This window comes from Momordica charantia (genome assembly GCF_013281855.1).
Source record: "Momordica charantia cultivar OHB3-1 chromosome 10 unlocalized genomic scaffold, Mcharantia_2.0 BLBB01000010.1, whole genome shotgun sequence".
Classification (NCBI taxonomy): domain Eukaryota; kingdom Viridiplantae; phylum Streptophyta; class Magnoliopsida; order Cucurbitales; family Cucurbitaceae; genus Momordica; species Momordica charantia.
The window spans coordinates 20377527-20401062 of record NW_028275158.1 but is presented as its reverse complement, the minus strand read 5'-3'; the positions used below and the strand labels follow the sequence as shown (position 1 = coordinate 20401062).

The 23536-nt window shown below is 31.3% G+C and overlaps 2 protein-coding genes across 6 annotated transcripts; one reads left to right on the top strand and one right to left on the bottom strand.

Annotated features, from left to right (window-relative positions):
* Positions 1-1759: 1759 nt before the first annotated feature.
* On the bottom strand, positions 1760-11471 carry PGSIP7 (Nucleotide-diphospho-sugar transferases superfamily protein). Of its 4 annotated transcripts, none has more exons than XM_088118957.1 (6): positions 11004-11134; positions 9845-10006; positions 5737-5995; positions 5442-5643; positions 2615-2762; positions 1760-2528 (listed from the first exon to the last, which is right to left on the bottom strand). In XM_088118957.1, the coding sequence occupies exons 2-6, from the start codon at positions 9877-9879 to the stop codon at positions 1985-1987; spliced, it is 1188 nt and encodes a 395-aa protein (XP_087975083.1). In that variant the 5' UTR covers positions 9880-10006; positions 11004-11134; the 3' UTR covers positions 1760-1984. The 4 variants fall into 4 exon arrangements, with proteins under 4 accessions (XP_087975083.1, XP_087975082.1, XP_087975081.1 ...); XM_088118956.1 differs by having other exon boundaries at positions 10993-11133; XM_088118955.1 differs by lacking the exon at positions 9845-10006 and having other exon boundaries at positions 10993-11471.
* Positions 11472-15950: 4479 nt separating this feature from the next.
* On the top strand, positions 15951-23536 carry OWL1 (DNAJ heat shock N-terminal domain-containing protein). 2 transcript variants are annotated; one of them, XR_015788477.1, is made up of 13 exons: positions 15951-16231; positions 17036-17322; positions 17631-17828; positions 17912-18026; positions 18376-18462; positions 18918-19006; positions 19578-19662; positions 19941-19994; positions 20835-20915; positions 21156-21233; positions 21873-22113; positions 23056-23163; positions 23265-23305. XR_015788477.1 is itself a non-coding variant. In XM_088119030.1 (13 exons), exons 1-13 carry the CDS (start codon positions 16085-16087, stop codon positions 23319-23321), a joined length of 1626 nt encoding a protein of 541 aa, XP_087975156.1. In that variant the 5' UTR covers positions 15951-16084; the 3' UTR covers positions 23322-23536. The 2 variants fall into 2 exon arrangements, 1 of the variants encoding a protein (XP_087975156.1); XM_088119030.1 differs by having other exon boundaries at positions 21873-22105; positions 23049-23163; positions 23265-23536.

Genomic DNA, 23536 nt, shown 5'->3' with positions numbered 1-23536 from the left:
TTTCCAAAGGGGGAAAATACCGTAATGATTATGTTGTAGCAAAGACAATTGCTGATTGCTGCCATACCTAGAAATAATTCTTTTAGAGGTGATACTAAGCAAATCAACGTTCTTAAAGAACAAACATGGAAATGCTCAACCGGAGTAGTGGTCCAAGCTACCCATCCTCCTGAAGAAGCATTTGAATTCCTCCTGCCAAGAACTGTTGACAAAATGGTAACAACATCTCCTTACAAGATGATTGATGACCTAAGGCTTATGAGTATACTTACAGTACTCCAATGACATAAATAATTCTCTAGTCAAGATAATGATTGAATACAAACAAAAGAGATAAGAATTATGGTTGATAGGACAAGATCCTGATTGACAATCTTATCTCGTTAGAATCTACTTTATAAAAAGTAAAGATAAGACTAGTAGACAAGATAGAACAGATCCCTATCTTAAAGGAATATTATCTTTAAAGAGGTAAGAAAAATAAATAAAGTAAAGTAAAAAGTATAGTAAAATAATTAAAAACTGACAAATAACTTTACAAATGCAAATGCTTCCATAACTGTTATAATTCTAAAACTTTTAAATTTCATTATTAATAATACTGGTGTATTTTAAATTTTGAAAACCTAAAAAAATCTAGAAAGAAAGAAGAGCAAAAGAAAAAACATAGAACTCAAATTGTTGTATAAAATAAGTGAAAAAGAGTCCGAGCCGCAAAACTTTTGAAATTCCAAAATTTTTTATATTCAAAGATTGAATATAATTAGAGTTATAACTATGGAATCGATTTATTTAAATTACGATAAAACTTTTCATATTATATTTTATGTTTAATATAAATTAATATAATTTGATAGTTTTTAGTAATTAATTGTGAGTACATGCTTTTTAAATTTAAATTTTTATTGAGAAACAAAATTGTCCGAAAACATTGATTTTTTCCAAACTATTTTCCATAGTTATGAATTTTAAAATTATTTAAAAAAAATAACAAAACTTTCTTATATTCAAACCTTTCAAACCTTTCACATTTATATCATCTCAATTTTACGAATGGATTTAATTATTAATTTTAATTTATTTTTATACTTTTATTTCTTTAAACATTGTTTAAACATTAAAAGATTATAACTTTTGAAATTCTATTATTAATATAAAGATAAAGTCATTAATAGTAGAATTATTTTTTAGGCATAAATTGATAACAATTTTATTTTCAAACTTGTCACATTCTTTTCCGATTTTATGAATGTATTTAGATTATTTTCAATGTGTATCTGAAGTACTTATAGTTAAAAAAATTTTTGTTTTAATTTCAAAAATTACTATACAATTTTATAAATATTTTCAAAAAAATATTAGAAACAAAGAATATAAATGTTAGCAAATGCTTTTTCTCAATAAAACTAAAAATAAAAAATAAGAAACAAGAGAAAAAAACATAAATGTCACCAAACACATCCTTAATAATTGAAGTGCCGTGCTAATATTATGATGGAAAAAGAATAAAATAAGCATAAAAATGAAGGTCCCAGATCTCACTTTTTAAAAAGTCCAGTAGAATAGACATTTTAAAAATAGATTAAAATAAACAAAAATTAAAAGAATCGAAAATGAATGATTAGAAAGTAACAAAAATGAACCAAGACAAAAAAAAATACACTACAAACGTAGTATTAAACCCTAAGTTAAATTTATGTCCCCTCCAACCTCAAGCGCAATAATATAAAGTTGGTCCAAAGAAAAAAAAGAATAATAATAAAATCAAACTCAAAATATTTTGTGGATATAAATTTATGTATAATTTAAATAAACAATATTCCATGAAAATCACATGAAACACTACACATTCCTTTTCACCTATAAAAATGAGTATAATAACAAAGCCATTTTTCTTACACAAAATCAAGCTTTCATTTCTATTACAAAAAAAAAAAAAGAAAAAAAAAAAGAAGAAAAAAAACCCTGTGTCTGGTTCGAATCATCAACACCATTTGTTAAATCTAGAAGACGGCGATCGCTCACCTGATTTCAACGCGAAGAACGCATCTCGATCAATCGACGACTGAATCGCCGCCGTGATCCTCACCGCCGCCGTCCACAAGAACGGCGCGGCGCAGAACGCGTATCCAAACACGCTCAATCCTCTGACAACGCCGTCGGAGTACCACGGATACGCCATAACCAGAAGCACGCCGAAGATTCCGATGCAAGGGACGAGAACGGGGAGCATCGGGAGGAGGAACACGGTGACGGCGAGCAAGGAGAAGGTGAAGGAGCCGAGCAAGTAGAGTCCCCAGCCGATGAGCGGATGGATCGTGGTCGGGATTATGAAGAAAGGAACCGCGTAGGCGGCGATAATCGACCAGAACACGGCGAATTTGAGCGCGAATTGGAAGGAGACGGCGGTTTTTTCGGATCGGCGGTAGCAGAGCTTGGCGAAATTAGGGCGAGCGAGACGGATCATGGCGAGGATTCCGAAGTAGAGGAGGATCTGGATGAGAACGAGCGGCATCTCGGCGTCGTATCTGGATCGAAATCGGTTGCGACGATTGAATGAAATTGAAGATGAAGATGAAGATGAAGATGAAGGAGAGAGGGAGAGTTGGATTACCCGAGGGTGCGGCGGCGTTGTTGGTGCCATTGGAGGCCGAGAGGGAGGACCGGCCATGACCACCAGTACCAAGGTTTGAGCCATGGCGCGCCTGGGAAGGTAATTACGCTGTTTGGGCCGCAGGGGATGCTCCACCGGAGTCTCAGATCTGTAAACACACTTCATTAATTTTTTTTATTTAATTACAAGTATAATTAAAAAAAAATTTAGAAGTAGATTTTTTTTCTTTTTTTTTTCCTACAAATCTCGTGTTTTTTTTTTCTTTGACATATTTCTCGCTGACAAATTTATTTTTCGGTCTAGATATTTTTCTTTTAATTTTTCTTTCATGTAACTTTTCTTTCTCTTTTTAAATATATCTTGATTTTTCTTTCGGTCTTAGTTCTTTTCTCATTATATTTTTTTCTTTCTTTACCTAATATATCTTTTGTCTCATCTTTTACTCTATTTTTCTAATTTTTTTTTAATTTTCTTTTTAACCTTTCTCTCAATAAAACTTTTTGTCTTTAACTCTTTTTTTTTTGTTCTCTCTAAATTTTATCTTTAAGATATTATTTTATGTCCCTTTAAACTTTTATATTCATGTCATAAATGATAAAAATCCGAGTAGGATCGTATTCCTGCTCCAAGATAAAAAAATGCATTTTCTACTATGCCCCTAGTCTAATTTTTAAATAACTAATATATATTTTATTAAATTAGGAATAAAATATTAAACATTTTTAAAACATATTATTCATAATTGTAAATAATATTTTTCAATAAAATAAATATAATTTTTAATTTAAAATCATTAAAATTAATTACTGAACCTATAATTTCCGATGCGAACCCTAACACCAAATGAGGACTCCTCGACTTGGACCTCAATTTTCAGAATTAGAGAATGAGGTGAAGAAAGAGACTAAAAATTTATGTGAGAACGAGAATGGCGAAGGCAACCCGACTTCCTCCCACACTGTTATCATTTCTACGATACATAATTCTTTCTTACTCTAGCATATCTCTACAACCACATAACTTTTTAAAAATAGAAAACAAAAAGTAATTAGGTTTGGTTTTCTGTTTAAAAAAAACATATTTACCACCTAATTTATTTGCCTAATACTCACATTAACACTAGTATATGTATTTTTTTTAGTACAACATCTGGGGCGAAAGATCGAACTCACAATCTCTTGATATATCAATTATCGCCTCCTATTGAACTATACTCACTTTGACAACACAATACATCTACTTAAAACCATGTCGTCAAGAATTAAAAGCAATATAAAAACTACAATAAACATTTTTTAAAATCACTGACTGAAATGTAACCACCTAATTATGCTTCTCATTTTCTATTTTTAATAAATAAAAATAAAATTACTTTGGTAACTACTTCTTATTCTTTTATTTTTATAAAAAAACCAAAGATATATTTGGAACCAAAACAAAAAAATGAGATTTAAACCTTTTTAATTTATTTGCTTTACAACTCTTCTGATATTTTGAAAGTTAATATTACTTTTTTTTCCCCTCATAAACAAATGCATTTAACTTTATTGTGTAGAAATGTCCCAAAATTGTATAAAATTTTGAGAAAATCCTTTTCTTTTTTGGCTTTTTCCAGATAAAAATTATTATTCCGTCATTTTAAGCTTATAAAATATAATAAATATTACAAAATTTAAATCTATCCTAATATATTTGAATATTATATTAAAAAAATCATTTCAAGTAAAATTCAAACATATTTTTTTCCTCTTAAAAAGCATAAAACAAAAACCAAGAGAACGACAAGTCATACACGGGTCATCTAAAACTCAATTCAAAACTATATACATGTCCAAATCCATGCATATCCAAAACCATGCATTCTCAATTTTTAGTTCTAAAATCTATTTTCTCAAAAAAAAAAATCAAGATAAAAAAAGCTTAATAAAAAGCAAAATTAAAATAAAATAAAATATACCTTAGTGGTGTTTTTGTTTCTAGTTTCCAATTTTCTTGAGAAATCTAAGCATTTTACAATTAATTATGTTTCTTGTTTTCTTGTTTTTGAGGACATTCTCAAAACTGTATAGAAATTTTGGAAACAATCAAAACAAATTTCTTCCTTATTGTTATCATTTTCAATTTGTTCCAAAACATAAATAAAATGGTGATTTTATCATATTTGAAATCATAAATCTTGAAGTGATGCAATTTATTCTTCTCTATTAAAAATGAAATAACAGAAACAAGAAACATAAACGTTACCAATAGAGTCCTAATATTCTAATTTATTGTTTCTTGTTTCCTCTTTTTTAATCAAGAAAAACATAATTGTGTTTGTTAATAGTTTTTTGTTACTTGGCTTAGTAATCCTTTCTTACTTTTTTTTTCATTCTCTAAACTTTTTTTAAAAAAAGTATAAATTTTATGTGAAAATTAAAATTTCAGATTAAATATTCAAAATTTCTTATTTATGTTTTGGGAAAAATTGAAAATAATAAAAAAGAAGAGGAAAAAAAACTCGATTTTGATTTTTTTTAGTACAACAAAAACTCGATTTTGTTATTTCCAAAATTTTTACCCAATTTTGGAAACGTTTCTGGAAAATGAGAAACGAGAAACATAGATCATTATCAAATGCTTCTGCTTCTAAAAAATTAGAAATGAGAAACAAGAAACGAGAGAACGTTATCAAACAAGTTTTTAAAAATTCTCCTTTCTTCCTCACTGCCCATCCTCATTCAAGGGCAATTTAGACTTTTTCTAAAAGAATCTAAAGAAAAAATTGGGGAGTATAGTGGGAAAATAAGATGATGAAGAAAACATAAAGAGGGAAGAAAGAACTTACAATAGTAAGAAGCATCCATTTGGTAGCCCAATGGGAGTCTATAATTGCCATCAAGAGTGGAGCCATTTGAGGGTGGATAGAACATTGGCTGATTAAGTAGATCAGGGAAATAGCTTCCAATGAAGCCTTGATCAGCTCCATCTTGATTCTCTCTCCCCACTCTCACCTCATGAATCATGTCATCAAATACCCTCTTTGAAGGCTTCATCAAAATTCAACCAACACCCGTTCAAATTCAAGTTATACGCTACCATAAAATGGTTTGATCGACCTCTCAAATATTGTTTGAGGTTACCTGGAGAACGAAGAGGCCGGTGTGGAAGATGCAGGGGTTGATGAAGACAGCACAGAACTGGCCGCATTGGAAGAGCTCGTCGGTTTTCTGGAGGAAGAGATTGTCAGAGTCCAACATCACCACCCTGTCGTAGTCTACCAAGCTCCATGCGTATAGCTTGTTCAGTGTCAGCTTGAACCTCTTGTCGAAGTTCGACTGGTTCCTATATGGGTTGTTCACGTTGTCTACACTCACCACCTTCGCTCCATCTTCTTGCTCCCTATGGTTGAAATTAATTCATTAAATGGATAACAATTTAGGATAAATTATATGTACTAGGTAAAATAAGTGGTCTAATTAGAGCCCATAAACTTCCTATTTGTGGTGTGGCCCGCTGGGCAAATAACAGCCTGTTGATTCTAGGAGATTATGGGAAACCCTATAATCAACTTGTAAATATGGGGTTATGGTCCCCAATATACCATGTTCCTTAAGTCTCATATTTCCCATCTAATAGGGAGTATTGCCCATCTTTAGTTTAAGGAAGACCCAAACCACGCAGATATTGCAATTTGGAATCTCAACGCACTCCAATTCATGGATCCAGGTAATTTAAAATAACTTATAGTTTTTTTGGCCTACTCCTATGCATAGATCCTATATCAAGTTTTGTTTTCTAACACCTATGCCCCCACCAACACAAATGCAATAGCTTTCGTTATAATTCAACCAACAAAACACTCAAAATCAAGTTATAGAAATGCCTCTAAACTCAATCATGAAAATATTCAAATCTTACCACAAAGTCTTGAACCCACTAATAAGTCACGTAAAATTCAATCAATACAATGGATTTTTTTTAAAAAAAAAAACAAGCATAAAAATGTCCAAACCTAGCAATAAAATCGTATGTCGTATATGGGTAAAAGTACACGCATGTAGCAACCAAACACTCAAATCCAGCCTCAAAATGACACACATATATAAATATTCTATCCAAACCACATGAATGCTTACAAATAAGATAGAAACTTAAGTATATAAATCTTACAAATTTAATTAATCAAATAAATCAAGTACTTAGAATAAAAGAAAATTAAAAATTAAAAATTAAAAATTAAAAATATCCTTGGTCAAAAACGTCAAACAAAAGGTTGGTGAAGGGAAAAAGTCTTGTTTCTTTCAAACTCGTGTAATGGACTTCTTCACCATAACTCTATTTTTGACATTATCCAAATAAATTAAATATTTAAAAAATAAAATAAAAGAAGAAAACAGAGAGAAAAAAAAAGGTAGAGGAGAAAATTTTGTTTGGTTGTATCTTTCAAAAGTCTTTGTTCTAATAGTGTAGATAAACGACCCCATCAACTATTCTCTCCTATCGTTTTCAATCAAATCTTTTTATTTTCAGACCAAAAACAGTGGATAGGAACATTTTCTCCTGATGCATGTTCAAAATAAATCTTTGAACATTTTATTTATTTATTATTTGAAAAATAGAAGAGAAAAGAAAAAATAAGGGTAGATAGGAGAGTTATCGGGGCGTGACCCCGACCAATCCCTCGCTTGCCATTTCATTACCCGTGCAGAATTTTGCAAGGATCGGGGCAGGGATTCGGCATTTATTTCCTTTTTCTTTAAGAAAATCTAAATTAAAAGTTAACTGTTTAGGATAAATCTTCATTCGAATAGAGAAAAATTGTTAGGAAATAATGATAATAATACAAGCCGACCTCTGGTTTTTCAAAGCACAAAAACAAGACGTAATTTGACAGTTCACAATAACTTTCAGCCGTCCACTATGAGGGTCATTGTCATTACCATTCAAAATGATAAGATTAAGAAACCCATTATAAGAAATAATTTGAAATATAAATTCAATCTTATTTTCATTCCTAAGCCTCCTATCACCTGAATTTTACCTCGTAATGAAAAGTTTGTATCTTGTTAAGAAAAAAGATAGGAAAAAAAGTCAGATTCGAGTCAAATTTATGCTAAAACCAACTAAAATAGACAACAATATCAAATCCCTTAAAAAAAAAATTATTAACCGAACAATCAAACTGACAAAATCAACCACCAAATTAACCGACTCGAGTCAAAAACTCCCGTTAGTTTTTATATTTTGACTAACACCTATATTATCATTAAACTCGTAAGATTATAATATTATGGACAAGACGACTCCTATATAACTTAAAATTCCCAATTCGTCCTTATTTTCTTCACTTATTCCAATGACTTTACAGGGGTTCTTTTGCAATTAGTTTTTCAAGTGGATTATTTAATACAAAACTTCACGTATCTTTTATTCATTCTTTTTAAATATGAGATTTAATAATATCAAATCTTAAAATATACTTAAAGAAATTTTTAAAAAAAAATTGAAGACGGTATTAAAGTTGAGAAACTAAGTACAAACAATAAAATATAATGTAAACATAAATTATTTGACTAATCCCACTAACATTAATAAAAGGTAATGATGACAAAACCAAAAACCAAAGCCAACAAGAAGCTTCTGCGACCCCTACAAAGTTTGATTCCCACGATGCAATTCCGCATTAACAATACGGCATATGCTCCCCTTACAACACTTTATCCTAAACATTTATTATTAAAAGTAAAAAATATATAATAATAAATAAATAGGTAAAGAAATTATCCATCCTTCCCATTGACAAATCTTACCTAATCTCGAGAAAATTATTTTAAGATTTACCTACAATTTGAACCTATTTCCTCTGAGCCTTATATTTTTTTATTGACCTCAATATGTGATGGTTAACTTTGACGGTATTTATAGCTCTTGAATTATCTAACTTAAGACTGGGAGAGTCTACCTAAAAACCTACTTAAATTAAAACCTTGTAAATCAAGTAGAACTCAAACTTTTAAAACTCTTTTTTTTTCCTCCACCAACTAGAAATAATAAACTACACAAACCTAAACTTGTCAAATGATGAATCAAATATCCTTCCCCACTCATAATGATATAAAGAGATAATAAATAAATAAAATAAAGACTATTCCAATATAAATTTCATAGCCTAAATAAGGATTTGGTAGGTTGGAAGATATCTATCAAGATCCTAGATTAAGCACAATTAAGAAATTAATAACTTTTAGCGCATTTTTACTCATTACTTATTTTTCAAAAAAAAAAATTTGATGTTTTTGGTATCTATTTCTTGTTTATGGTTATTTTTTGAAAAGAGAAACAAAACATATATTATAATCCTTTCTTGTTTCTTATAAAAAAAAAGTACTAATTTTACATAAAATTTAAATTTTAAAAATTATATATTTTTTATATTTATTATATATTTTATAAATTAATAATGATAAAATAATGTTTCTATATATATTTTAGAGAAAAAGAACAATAAATTTGATTTTATTTGAAAACGTTTCTTACAAGAAATGGAAATAACTATCAAATTCTTATATATTTCTAAAAATTTACCAACAAAAAATAGAAAAATATTAAAACCTCTATTGTCTGGTGTAAGTGGACAAAAGTTGATGGGAAATTAGAAAGGTAAGCTACAAACACACAATGTTGGGACAGAGTGGGACCCCACTGCATCAAATTTACAAGAACAACAAATAAGACAAAAAAAATCCATAATATTTTTTTTATATCACAATATTGTATGATAAGACCTATCTAATAATTAATTTTCTATGTATTTTTTCTTATAAATCACCATTTATATTACAGAAGTTGAAATATTGATTTGGGAGGTAAATAAGATATTATAAATTCATGTAAGATCTCTTCTTTTATTATTGTGGAAGACTCTGATATCGTATCAATATTCATGGATTCCATCTCAAAACAAATTGATAATGAAATGAGTAATTCATATCTATTATAAACCCATGTAAGGTCCCTTCTTTTTATCAATGTGGGATACTTTACATATTCCACAATTGTCACGTAAAATTAGTCGACATATGTATAAATTGGTTCAGATATTTACAATATTAGAAAAAATAGTAAAGAAAAAGAAAAAGAGAGGATATCGAGGAAAATGGGCCAAGGCTTATCTGTTAAGAAGGCGCATATGTATTGATTAATTACTATTTACTACCACACAAACGACAATCACCTAAAGTCACTCACATGCTTTTTTGGTACACCTTTCCCAGCCAATGCATGATCCTCTTTCATCCTTTAGATCATCCACGTGTCCTCCATCTGTACCGCCACATCACTCCCTATAATTCTATACTCCAAATTCCAACGCCCTCCTACCATACCATGCCTTCTAAAACCACGACCCCGCTGTTTTTGGCCAAACAACCTCTATTAAATTAATGATTTAAATTCTATTTTTTTCTCTATAACATTTTTTATTTACGTGATAATAAATTAGTATTTCTCATGTAGCTGATTATGTTAATCAGTGGACTGAAAAAGAAAGGAAAAATACTTAATTTATTAACTATAATTAAAAATTTTGTTCTCATCACTATTGAAAAATTGACCACTTATGATTCATTTAGTAACATTTTCATTTTTTCTATCTATTTTTTATTTTTTTTAAGAAATCTAAACATTTTATAACTATATCTTTTGGTTCTCCGGTATAAAAAATTTGGAAATAATTCAAACAAATTTATTTTCCTTGTTCCTATTTTCAATTTGTTGAAAAACATGAATAAAAAAATTATTTTGTCATATTTAAATTTATGAATATTGAGATCATGAAAGGAAGAAAAAGAAATAAAAAATACAAACTTTACAAAATCTCATGAATTTTAATAAAAAGATTATTTTTACATTTTTCCATCTTGTCAAATATTTAGTCAAGGATACAATTACTTCCCAAAGTGTTTTCCAAAAGAAAATTTAGTAGGAACCGAGGAAGGCTAGTTTACAAAAGTACCATAATTTTTTCCGCTATTATATTAAGACTTATATTGAATAAACAATATGGATGGATAAATTATAAATTAATAATCTTATTTTTCTGACTCGACGACGGAAACCCCAAATTGGCCGGCCGCCGGCCGTGGGCCGGTACCGGAGACAGAGAGAGAGGGGGAAGTGTTCCGGTGTTACGCAGACTACGAAAGTTGACTAACGGTTTGATCAAACGGAGAGGATGAAACCCTAGTTCTAATGGGCCCCGTCGGAGCCCTAAATGGAAATAACCTAACGGCGTGAGTTTCAGTTTCCGCCACCGCACAGATACGGAAATCGCGAAAAAAAAGGACGAAGAAGGAAAAAAAAGGAGAGAGAGAGAGAGAGAGATTTGAGAATCTTACAGAGCACGCACCCAACGGGCAGGAACATCGCGAGAAGCAATGACGACGAGATCGGCGTCGACGCCGAGTTTGGCCAGCGATCTCATCAGAACTCGCGTCGCCACATAGAACTCGTAATCCCTCGGCGTCCCCATGTACATCATCGAAGCGTAAGCGTTTCTGTGCTTCTTCTTCGTATTCTCCGCCGCCGATTCCTCCATCGCTGCCGCCGCAACCACCACCACCACCGCCAAAATCCTCAATACTCCGCCTAGTCTCATCGCCGATCGATCATCCAAAACTCTCTCTCTCTCTCTCTCTCTCTCTCTCTCTCTCTCTCTCTCTCTCTCTCTCTCTCTGTTTTCGAAATCGGTGTGGCGTTCGCCGGAGGAGGGAGAGGTTGCTTGGAATCGGAATCGGCGCCGGCGAAGATGAAAGGGCGAAGTGAGTCTCGGGGGAGGAAGCTTGGAGGAGAGAATAATGGCGTTATAAAAACAAAACAAATGGGGGACGCGTTTTTTTAATTTTCTTTTATTTTCTGTGGCTTTGAATCTGGGCCGTTGATTTTGAATACCTGCACGAGTTTGACCGGCCTCAGTGGGTGCGTTTCCCACTTTATTTTTACCTTGGTTGGTCAATAAAGCCGTCACCACTGCAATTACATTTTTATTGTTATTTTAATTTGGACTGCTCCTTCTCTCGTTAGGTCAACGTTCAAATTCTCGTACTTAAGGAAAAAAAACTTTAATATATATCGTAATTACTGTTTGGAAATAACGTAATTCTAGAATATTGTAGGGTGTGTTGATGTCGGATTTTGATTATCTTACGTCTCGTTCCAACTTCATAGTCATATTTATGTTTGTTTTTATACTTGGTGGTGACTTATTTTTTTTGTCCTGTTTATTTACTAAAACCGGAATGAAAATCAATCGAAATATAATCTAATGGAATGAGAATGCTATTTCTTTGATGTTATTTACGAGAAATTTTTTGGAATTGGAATCTTTGTCATTTTTATTTGTATTTGTATTTTTTTCTTTTATTTATGGTTTTTCTTGTTGTTTGGAGCTTCTCTGTATCTTACTATCAAGGTGTGAGATACTTTTATATATAACTCTAGAAGAACAGAAAATATATCATAGTCCCTAAATGTATACTTTGAGGTATTAAATTTTTATCGATATTTCTAGATGTCCACCAACTACTCGATGATATAGGTAGTGAATTGACATTTCAATTCTATTATAAAAAAGATAATTGAAATATGGAAAATAATAATAAAATATTACAAATATCAACCTAATGTAATTTAATTTGATTCAAAAGGACAACTTTTGCTTATTTGTTAATTTAATTAATTTATTTGTTAACTTTATTGATTTTTATTATTTTTTCCATATATCTTTTATCTCAGTCAATATTTTCATAAAATTGATAGTTAGACATTTAAATATTTGGTTTTAGTTTTATAATCCTACTATTTTAGTGTTATTTTTTTTATAAAATAAGTTATTATTAGTTGTGGGATAAATAATGCCGAACCCCACAAAGAAGTTACGAATCCACTCCAGGGAAAAAAAATCCACGAACAAGGGAGTAACACAAGATGTTGATCCAAATTAGAAGAAATAAGAGTAGAAACTCAAACTCAAAAGTCCAACGAATAAACAGTAGCACGGAGCCCAGCACATCGAAACCCGATGCTCCATCGCCTTTGTTGTCCATAACCTTTCGAGCTAGATGGTGAGCTACAAAATTTTCTTCTCTTCTAGTAAAATTGAAGGTAAAGTTAAAAAAGAAAGTATAAATGATAAAAAGGTGAATACAGTTCTAAAAATATATATCCTTCACTTAATTTATTGGAGAAATTTAATTTGTGGACTATAATTTTTTTTATTCATATTTGGATTCTCTATTTGAGTATGGCAAACTTGATTTAGAGCTTGTTTTCAAATATTTAAATATGCGAACTTGTTGACTGGGGAAGTTACAATGATGAATTAAATGGTGAATGATCCTATTCGAAGTTTTACGAGTTTGATGAAGTGGATTTTGACCCTATTTGATTTGAAGTTCAATCTAACGATACAATTTGATTGCACTAATGTTTTTTATTTTATTTTTATTTTTTTAGAGGTTTTTTTAGTAAATGTGTGGTGTGGGAGTTCGAAACCTCTCAATTAGAGTTAATTATGTGCCAATTAACGTTTTGAATTATTATTATTATTATTTTTTTTTTTTAGAAAATCAAGTGCACTGACTTATATATAGTAGGTATAAAGTAATATATATAATAGGTAGAAATAGAGCATACCTGCAAAAATATATATGATATGTATTATGTAACTAGAAGATAATATTTATTATTTTCTATAACTTTTTAATCAATTTATTCTTTAAATTTTATATTGTTTATATCAAATATAAATGGAAATTGATAAGTAAACAAAATTAAGAAACTACTTAATTTTTATAGCAATAATTCAAGCTCTTACACAAAACTTTTGAATCTATCCATAATGAATCAAATGAAAACAAAACTCTGCTAAAGAAGTGGGGAGAACCCTCATAAAATATAAATGGATTACGCATTAGGACTTGAGCTCGAGTCCCTAGACTTTATAATATATATATAATTTGGTTATTTATTTAGCTTTCCTTCCCACCCAAGTTCGAATCAATAGTAATATAATTATTATATAATTTCTCAATGTTTAAAACTGCAAAAAAAAAAAATAATAATAAATAGAAATCATTATTTTATAGAAAAATTAAAACTTTCTTTCTTTATATCAAATATTTTATTAAAAAAAGATAAAGATATCCAAACACTTATTTTCTAAAATTATTATTTTTTCCTTGAAGATCAGTTTCAATAATTTTAAACGGTGCTACTATTACCCTAGCTATTATTTTGAACCTAACTTTTCTTTTTAGTTGTACATCGGTAATATATTTACTTTTGTACCAGTATCTTTTTCTTTCTCTATAAATCATTAATTTTTTTAGATTTGATTGTTCTTATTTTATGTAAGTATTAATTTGGATTTTTTAGAGTTTAAAGAAGTCTACAGTTTAGAGGTTAATTTTTGAAAAATTAAGATATAATATTATAATTTTAATTTTAATTTAAAAATTAAGATATAATATTATAATTATAATTTTAATTTTAATTTCTATTAAATAGAAATTAAAAATATTTAAAATTTAATAAAATATTGTAAAAAAAATTTTAATAGCATAAATTATAATTTTAATAAAAAAGTTGTACTTATTATTTCATGTTTGATTTTTTTCTTGTATTTATATATAATAATTAGTCATTAATTGCATTCAACAAAATAATTATCAAAAATTATCAAAATATATAAACAAGAATTAATACCTTTCGAAATAAGGTTTTGGAGCTGCCTGACAATTATGATGTACCAAATAAATAATTTAAATCGTTTATGAATTGCCGAAAATCCCTCTAAGGGCCTCTTTGCGGGGCTCTCGATCTTAGCTTGCATGTTTATGGGGCTGATCAACCACCGCTGATGCATTCTCCTTCGTTGATGCCAGGGCAATATTCCGTTACTTATGGGACAACCGCTTAACCCTATAACATTAATTAGTGTCAAAAAACACATAAAAATTAATTTTTTTAAGTCGTCATCATGGGTTTAAACATACTTCCTCTTAACTAATCTTAATTCCTTTGAGCCACCATGATGGTTAGTTTTGTTTTCATTTGATTCATTACGGATAGGTTAAAAATTTTACGTATAAGAGGTTGAATTTAATTATATTCTTGCCTTTACTATAAAAATAAAGTAGTTTTTTAATAAATTCCAAGTATTATTTTCACCAAGCATGCTATTTTTCTTTCATTATGTACCTTATGTGCCAAGAAGATTGCTCATGAATACACAACATTTAGAACATGGTGTTAATTTATTAGAAGTATATAATACGGAAGTCAAGGTAACAAGCACGCCCAAATACAAAGATAGTCCTAATCAAATTTATACGAAAAAAGTTTCCCGAATCGTGAGATATTATCTAGAGTTTTAGAAGGCAAGCAATTTATTAAAAATAAAAATGTGGTAAAAACAAAGTACCAAAAGCGTAAATGAACAAGTTAGTACTAAAAAAACGTAAATGAACAACGCGATTTAAACCAAATGACGATGCTTTTATGTTAGCTAGCTACAACATGTTCAAGATTACTATATGAATATAAAGCTTGCTGTATAATGCATGTTTAATAAAGAGCGGATCAAATTATCAACAAATTCTATACCACCCCATCACTTTGAAAACTCCTGATTGTAGAGTCGAGTAGGAAAAGGTTTGAAATTATTTACTCATTTTACTTATTTATTAATGAAAAAATTCAAATGTAGCGTGATAAATCATTGATAAAAGACACCCGTATTTAAAAGGTTAAAATATTACTTTGATCACACTTTTTTTTTTTTTGCAAAATTTTAACACAAAGTCCACATCACGGAAATCATTTAATTTTAATATATGATCATGGTTATATATATTTTTCAATAAATATATTGAGTACAGTGATGTGTTAAAATAATAATATAAAAAATAGACTAAAAATAAAATAAAAAAAATCAAAATAGTTACTTTATAAAAATACAAAGACAAAAAAACAAATATTTTGAAAAATAGTCCATTTTTAAAAGTAAAAAAATTAAAACAAACCATTTGAAACTATAGGAATGAATTAAAATATGAATCAAAATTGAAATATAAGGATCATAATAATATTTTAATCTATTTAAAAATATTAGGGGGAGTGGGCTAGCTACACATCCAAATTTTTATTGATAAAATGATATATTTTTGACGTAATAACATAATTAAGAAAAAGTAATACATTAAATTGACAATTTCAATTTTAATAAAAAATGATTTTTAAAATACATTTTCCGAATAAGCCTTCATCACTAGATGGGTAATCTTAACATCACGAGCCGGTGACCTTATTGAGCTGACAGCTCCTCCGCCCTCGGCTCGGCAAAAGCCCCTAAAACCCACAAAAAAAACTAGCAGTTCTTCCATTGTTGCTCTCTGCTAAACCTCCATCGTTTGCCGCAAAACCCTAGCCATGGAGGAAGATGAAAAGGCTGGACCTCCCAATAAGGATTTGTACGCTCTACTCCACATTTCTCCGGAAGCCTCCGACGAAGAAATCCGTAAAGCTTACCGTCAATGGGCCCAAGTCTACCATCCTGATAAATATCAATCTCCTCAGGTATTTTCCAATTCACACTCACAATTCTTTGTTCGTCAATTGAGTTTCTGTTCTTTGGATTTCAATTTTGTTTTCTCCAGTTTTTGGTTAAGTTTGTGGTAGTGATGTTTTTGTGTTTTTTTGCACTTCCATTGAACTTATTTGAGTTTATGGGATAGTTGATTGAGCGCTTTTCTGCCCTAGTTTGTGATCATCAGTGAAGTGGAATGTGTATGATTGAGCTTATTTGTGGCTTTTTGATATGTTTGATTTCAATTCTTGAGTGGGGTTAGCCCTCTCGTAATGTTTAATTTCATATTTGTAGGTTATGCCTTGCCTTTATTGGGGATCCTTAAGGTAGCAGAGCTATCTGATTAGTAATTCCGTGAATACTGTTTTTCTTTTTAAAGTACTATTAGGAATTGTGCATAATTTCAGCATGGGACACCCTAGGAATTGTGTTTTATCATTTTATGAGTACTGTTCGTGTTCTTCAGAATCTTTAGAAGAAGAAAGAACCCGCAGAAGCATATTTTAATTTGATTGTAGCTTTATTTTATACTTGGATATATGGAGTAGAAGTCGTCCCAGATTTTCTTTTCTTTTTTGTTATTTTTTTAATGGGTAATTGCTCCATCGTTTGAATTTCCATGCTATCGGGACTAAAGCAAACTTATCTGTGATTCTGTCATTAGATTTTTTCTGTCTTTTTATTTTTATTTTTATAATAAGAACAATGTTTGAATGAACTGCGCATCTATTGCGTATTATGTAGCTATGATCCTTGTGAGCCTTCCTCAGTGTTTCTCATGTTTGGTTCTTTAGATGAAAGATATTGCCACAGAGAACTTTCAACGGATCTGTGAAGCATACGAAATATTAACCGATGAGAATAAAAGACAGATATATGACATCTATGGCATGGAAGGATTGACTTCTGGTCTGGAACTTGGTCCAAAGCTGAATAAAGCAGACGAGATAAAGGAAGAGCTTGAAAGATTGCGGAAAAGGAAGGAACAAGAAAAAATTTCAGCACATTTCAGACCTTCCGGTACCATACTGGCTAATATGTCTTTGCCACATTTTTTGATGGGCGATGGCATCATGAGAGGGTAACAAAATCTTTCAATTTGTTGCCCCACATTCTACTTCAGTTTAAGTGAATGAATATAACATTGCATTAGGCACAACATTACATCAGTTTACCTGCATGCCATAAGTAGTAGAAATGGTCTCTGTGTTATTGGTTCTTTCTCCCGTCCTTTCTTTCTGAATATCATAAACTTAAATCTGTAAATTACTGGTTACGAAAAATTTTGAGGTTTCTGATTTGAACATTAATATATATTAATGAAGTTTGTCTAGTCTTATTGCTATTTTATTATCCAGCTTCTCATTTATTTATGTACCAAAATATCAGAATGGCCATGACAAGTGAAGTTCAGTCTCAGCTTTCAAAAAATAATACCGTTGGAATAGGAGGAAATTTGGCAGTTACTGGGAACTCTGGAGGTGGGGCTGCTACTGCAGTGTTTCGTCATCAATTCTCTTCAGTTTCTTCTGTAGAATTTATGGCTTCAGCTGGTTTGAGATCACTTATTGGGATGCAAGCATCCCGGTGAGAAATTGCTTCTCCTGAATCTGTCTGACTTTGGGAAAACTTACTAGCTCTCACCCCATTTTCTCTCCTCATTTGTTCAGTCACCTTACATTGCACTCAACGGCAACAATGGGTATTTCGATGTCATTGAAGGATGGATCATTGAATCTGTCCAATGCTTGGACTCGCCAACTTTCCGAAACAGCAAATGGAAATGTATGCTTTTTTTTTTTCCAATCAAGTTATGTTTTATATTCTTGTTATCAGGTTGTTAATATGTGCTCAGATGGTACCTGAAGGCATAATAGAATCAGGATCTTCACATATTTATGCTGCTTTATTCTATCAAGTCTCAGATTTACATACCAAGTCACAATTTTTTATCATGTTCAATTTTACCATAGAAAATTTGTGAAAGAGAAGTGAATGGACTATAAAATTTTGACTTGGATTTGTGCAAATAAAGAGTTTATGTTTGAAAGTTTATCATCCGTACTTAGTTTCTTATCTCTGCTGCTTGCACTGCTTCCTGACTACTGTCTTCCCCTTTCTTTTTCCTCTTTAGATACAACTTATTTTAGGCCCAGAGTCATCTGTCGCAGTTGGATGGCAGAAGAAAGAAGAGAAAATGTCTGCTGCGGGAGAGGTTAAGGTATTTCTCTTCTGTTCCTGATCATTAGTTATTCTCAAAGAAAGGTTGAAGGCATTGGATTTTAGAATTTGGAATAAGATTGGCACCAGATGTCAATAATGATACAAACATCGTAATAATAGTATAATTCCACCGCCACACACACAAAAGGAAAAAAAGAATCTTCATGTTTCTTACCACATCTCTTTGTTGCCTCAAACACAAGGAATTTTTTTTTTTTTGTATTCTTGTTTTTTTTTTGTTTTGTAATTACAACTTACTTTTTATCCTTCAAGATTGGAAGGGATGTACTAGTTTTTGTGGGAGGGGTCCTCTCATCCCCTTGCCCTTAGGCCTTAGCCTGTTTTGTCCTTGGCCTTTTGTGTTAATTTATTTGTCTCTTATCCAAAAAAAAGGGTTTCTTATCCCTTTGACTGCCGTTTTTCTTTACCTTTATCTATGTGTTGCTCTTGCAGTTTGGCACAAGTTCTTTTGGGGCATCAGCTCATTATACTCATCGCTTCTCTCCAAAGTCTCATGGCCGAATTGCCGGGAGAGTTGGAAGGTAGTTTCTTGGAGGATTATGGTTAATTTGTCCAATGTTACATCTTTCCTTAATTCTTCTTTCTTCTTTCCTGTTCAAGTTGTTAATGATATAGTAATTGTTACAAGATACCAAGTTTAATTTATCTTGGAGTTGGCCATTGTTGATCAAGGAGCACATGGAACAAATTCTGTGTGGGCACAACTTTAACAGGAGATCTAAAATTTTATGGAAAATGCTATTTTAGTTGGTCTTTAGGAAATTTGATATGGAAGAACAGAGAAACTTTTGATGGTACCTCCAGAGATCTTGTAAATTCTTTTTTTTTTCCCCTACTCATTTAAATTCATTACTGCGAGATGGTGTTTCCTTTTCAAAAGCTTTTATAATTACTCCCCTTCTTGATTTATGCTAATTGGAGCAATTTTTTTGCAGGCTCCTAAACATTTTGGTGGTTGTTTGTCTTTATTTTTTATGGGATGTGTGATATGCAATGATTCCCCATTTACGACTACTTGTGTTAATGCTCCTTGTTAGGACATGGACTGCCTCTTGTAATTTTTTTTGTTGACTTGAGTTGCTAATACTGCAGCACGATGCTTGAGCTTGAACTTGGTGGTGGGAGGAAATTATCCAAATTCAGTACTGTTCGGATGTTGTATTCAATTGGGATTCAGGTAGTTGCAGATTCATGGGTGGAAAAATAAATTAATTGTTGTGCTCTGATTCTTGAGCTTTGCATGCCTATTTGCTATTGAGTAATGAAGAATTATTTAATCTTCTGGATGCCAGATTGGACTTCTAATGATTCATGTATGCTTTGCCTTTTGTTTTCTTTCGTTCTATTCCTTTGAGGATTTATTCTTTGATGTGGTTTCCATAATTGGAAACATGTTTCTTAACTTGTATAATTGATTCCAGTTTTTGGTGTTATCCTGTTATTTTACTTTTCCAGGGCATCTTTTGGAAGTTTGAGCTGCACCGTGGAGGTCAAAAATTGATTATTCCAGTAAGTTTTATCTCCTATTTTCTCTGACTAATCTCTAGAGGCTTGATTCTTGAGTCTGTGTGCCAACTTTATTTCTCCATTTTTTTAACAGAATTGTGGAATAAACTATAAAACTTCTTTACTAATTACAGTGTTATAATTGTTAGCTATGATGGATGAACTATAAACTTGGTTTTGTATGAGGTAATACGAAGACTTCAAGCATGATTGTTAATTTTTCAGACAAAATTTTTTGTGCGCTCCAAAATTTTTTGTGCGCTCTCTCTCCTTCCCTGGTGTGTGCTTGTGCACATACACACAAGTATTTATGATGCATTGTCCTAGGCAAGACTCGGGTAAAGCATTGTTTGTGAGACAAAAAAAAAAATTGCTTGAGTACCAAAAAATCCATATTGACGTGTAGACATCTAAATCACAGCCTTGGTAACTTTTTCAACTACCAAATCTCATTTATGGATATTCAATTGTAATATGTAATTTCAAGTAGTGAAGTTTTCAAATTTCAAGCAAAATTGTGAACTGAAATAAATTAGAGTTCTTTAGGTTCGGACAGTTCCCTTCTCATCTTTCTCTCGTGGCTTTGTTTATTTAATTTTCTTCAAAATTTAAGTAGTAGTGATATTCCAATGATATAATATGGCTCTTGTTTGCTGTACACAAATACAAACACACAATACAATATATATTGTGCACTTATGTTATCTTCAACTAAATGATGGAGAGACTTTTTTATTTTCTGCTGGTTCAGATTTTTGTTTGATTTTTTTTCCGCTTATCTGTAGTTTATACTTCTTTGTTTATTATGTCTTGATCTCTTTTCTGATTTGATATTTCATGCAGATTCTGATTTCCAGGCATTTGAACCCTGTGTTTGCCGCTGGTGCATTCCTATTTCCCACTTCAGCCTACTTTTTGCTCAAGGTTATCTAAACTATGTAGCGTTTGATCAATCTCTAAACTATCTATTAATGAATTGGTTTGTGATATATTTATTTTTCTATTGGTTTCCTGACTAACTAATGTTTTACTTTATGTCTTTAGATTTATAGTAAGGAATAAGTGGAGATTAAGACCTTTTTTAGTTGACTCTATCATTCCAACAAAGTAATAGTCATTTGATGTGGCTCTTAAATTTTTAAGTCTTCTGTGCTATGATTGCAGAAATTTTTGGTAAAACCTTATTACCAGAGAAGGGAAAAACAAAAGGCTTTAGAGAACATGCAAAAAACTTCTGCTCAGGTATTGATTTCTTGTACAATTTATGGAGCTTTAGGATACATGTAGCCTGTAAAAACTGCCCTTTTTTTTGTTGCTTCTGTAAGATAATATTTTAAAACTGGATATTTTTTCTTTATGTACTTATGTGGAAGAGATCAGTTTTGGAGGTTGACACTGTATGTTGTATCTACGGAAATATAAAATCTTATACTAATATTATTATTATTTTCTTTTAGACGAGTGTAGTTGGAGATGTTGATAGCCTTGCTTTTTTGAGATTAAAACATTAATTTATGTCATTCTAATGTGAATAGTAAAAGGGTTAAGAGGGAGTGGTTTAAGCCATATGGACCTACTTAGGATTCATTATTCCATGAATTTCTTTGTCAACCACCTGTAGTAGGGTTAGAAAGTTGTCCAATGAGAATAATTGAGGTGTGCGCAAACTAGCTAAGATAATCATGGGTATGATAAAAATTTTATGCTGTTAATAGCATTGCCGCATTACATAATACTTTCCCCATTTTCTTTTCCCTGAATCAGATAGATTTTTCTGGAACTGCCTTTTATCTCAAGTATTTAAACTTTTTTATTGGCGACTTCCAATTTTTTGTTGTTAAGAGTTGTTGATGATTTATTTTGCGTTATTTCCAAGTGTAGGTGCGGGAAGCAAGAGCCGCAGCTGAGAAAGCTCAACAGCTACTGCAAAATGTAGCCAACAGGAAAAGAAACAGGCAATCTGAAATTGGTAGACTTGTTATTACTAAAGCAATGTATGGAAATCAGAAGGCTTTGAAGAAAAGGGACGAATCAAGCGAACCAAATGATGAATCATCTCTAAGCATCATAGATGTGACTTTGCCTCTAAATTTCTTGGTTAATGATTCCGGGGCTGCTGAAGGTAATTTTTTTGACTTATTTATTTCCTATGTTTTTACATTTTCTGAAAAATCCTATATGAAGAATATTATTTTTATTGGAAAGAAATGAAAGGATAAAATAATACACAAGGGCAATGAAAAAAGGAAGTCCCAAAACAAAAGGAGCCTATAAGAAAGAACAAAAAGCTACCCAACTACAATTACAAAAAGGGTGTTCAGTTCAAAAGAATGATAGATAAAGGATAATCACAAAGTCCTTATTAACTGAGAGCCAAAGGGAGACTTTAAACCTATCCAAGCCCCAAACCTCCTCCTAATAGCTCTCCTCATCTGTTAAGAGCCTCCTATTTCTCTAAAGTCAGATGTTCCACAAGACTGCATAGAGCTCCATCATAGCATCAAGTGTTATGAGACATTTGGATTCCAAAAAGCCTCCAGAAAGTGGTCCCATATCGTCATATCGTCACTTGAAAAAGTCCTATATAGCACTTACACATTGGCATTAGATTATTGATCTATTATGATATTGCAAGAGGCCGGTAGAAATAAGAACCCATGTGGCCATAACCAATAATGGTTAGTGTGCTAGCAAAATGCTAGAATGAACCCATTCCCATGATCCAGAAAACATCGACTTTTTGTTATTGTATTGATTGAGTTCTAATGTTGATGTGAATTAAGTCAAATGAAAAACCAACTACCTGAAAACTTAAATGTCAGTGAAGTACTGTGTAGCCGCTGAGCGGTGGAAGGGCTAAGTAGCCTTTAAAGTTCCCTTTGAGGGATTGAATCTCGATGGCCACTTGTCTCTTGAAATTTTACAAGCGTTGTTGGGTCAACCAATAATTGTCTTATAGGCTTTAGCAACTTGTTCGTTAGTTAGAACGAATTTTCTAACGTATGTACATAGACTTTACACTCGGGACTCGATATTTCATTATGCCATTCTATCTTGGATGCAGCTCCATGATGGGGTAAAGAAGTCGGGTATCATGGGCTTTTGTGACCCATGCCCTGGAGAACCAAAACAGTTGTATATTGAGTACACTTATGGTGGCAAAACTTTTGAGGTACTACATCCAAATTCAGACATTTATAAATTATAGGTTAGTAACTGTTAGTTATTTTAATTGTTTTAGGGTTGCTACTAATATGAAGTTTTTCTGCGTAGGTGGTTGTGGATGATTACGAGGAGTTGCTAATACCAAAGCCATCGCAGAGAATCTAATATCAACAATAAGATTATACACGCCTGGTTAAATACCTCCAGCAAATTTTCATACTTCATCTGCTCTAGGTAATTCATCTTGACTGCATAATTATACCTTTAGATGGTCGTATTCATTTTGTAATAAATTTTGTATTTTAGAGGTTTCAAGTAATGGTTGTTTTCTTTTCATTGAGAATTTTCTTCTAATGGTATAATAAAATCCATTTTTCAAA

Coding starts and splice junctions, on each gene's coding strand:
- PGSIP7 (XM_088118955.1), bottom strand. CDS start 11,252: ATGAGACTAGGCGGAGTATTGAGGATTTTGGCGGTGGTGGTGGTGGTT. Junction 2,763..5,441: donor AATGGATGCTTCTTACTATT/GTAAGTTCTTTC, acceptor GTGTGTTTACAG/ATCTGAGACTCCGGTGGAGC. Junction 2,529..2,614: donor CAACGCCGCCGCACCCTCGG/GTAATCCAACTC, acceptor ATTTCGATCCAG/ATACGACGCCGAGATGCCGC.
- OWL1 (XM_088119030.1), top strand. CDS start 16,085: ATGGAGGAAGATGAAAAGGCTGGACCTCCCAATAAGGATTTGTACGCT. Junction 17,323..17,630: donor GGCGATGGCATCATGAGAGG/GTAACAAAATCT, acceptor CCAAAATATCAG/AATGGCCATGACAAGTGAAG. Junction 20,916..21,155: donor CAGCCTACTTTTTGCTCAAG/GTTATCTAAACT, acceptor CTATGATTGCAG/AAATTTTTGGTAAAACCTTA.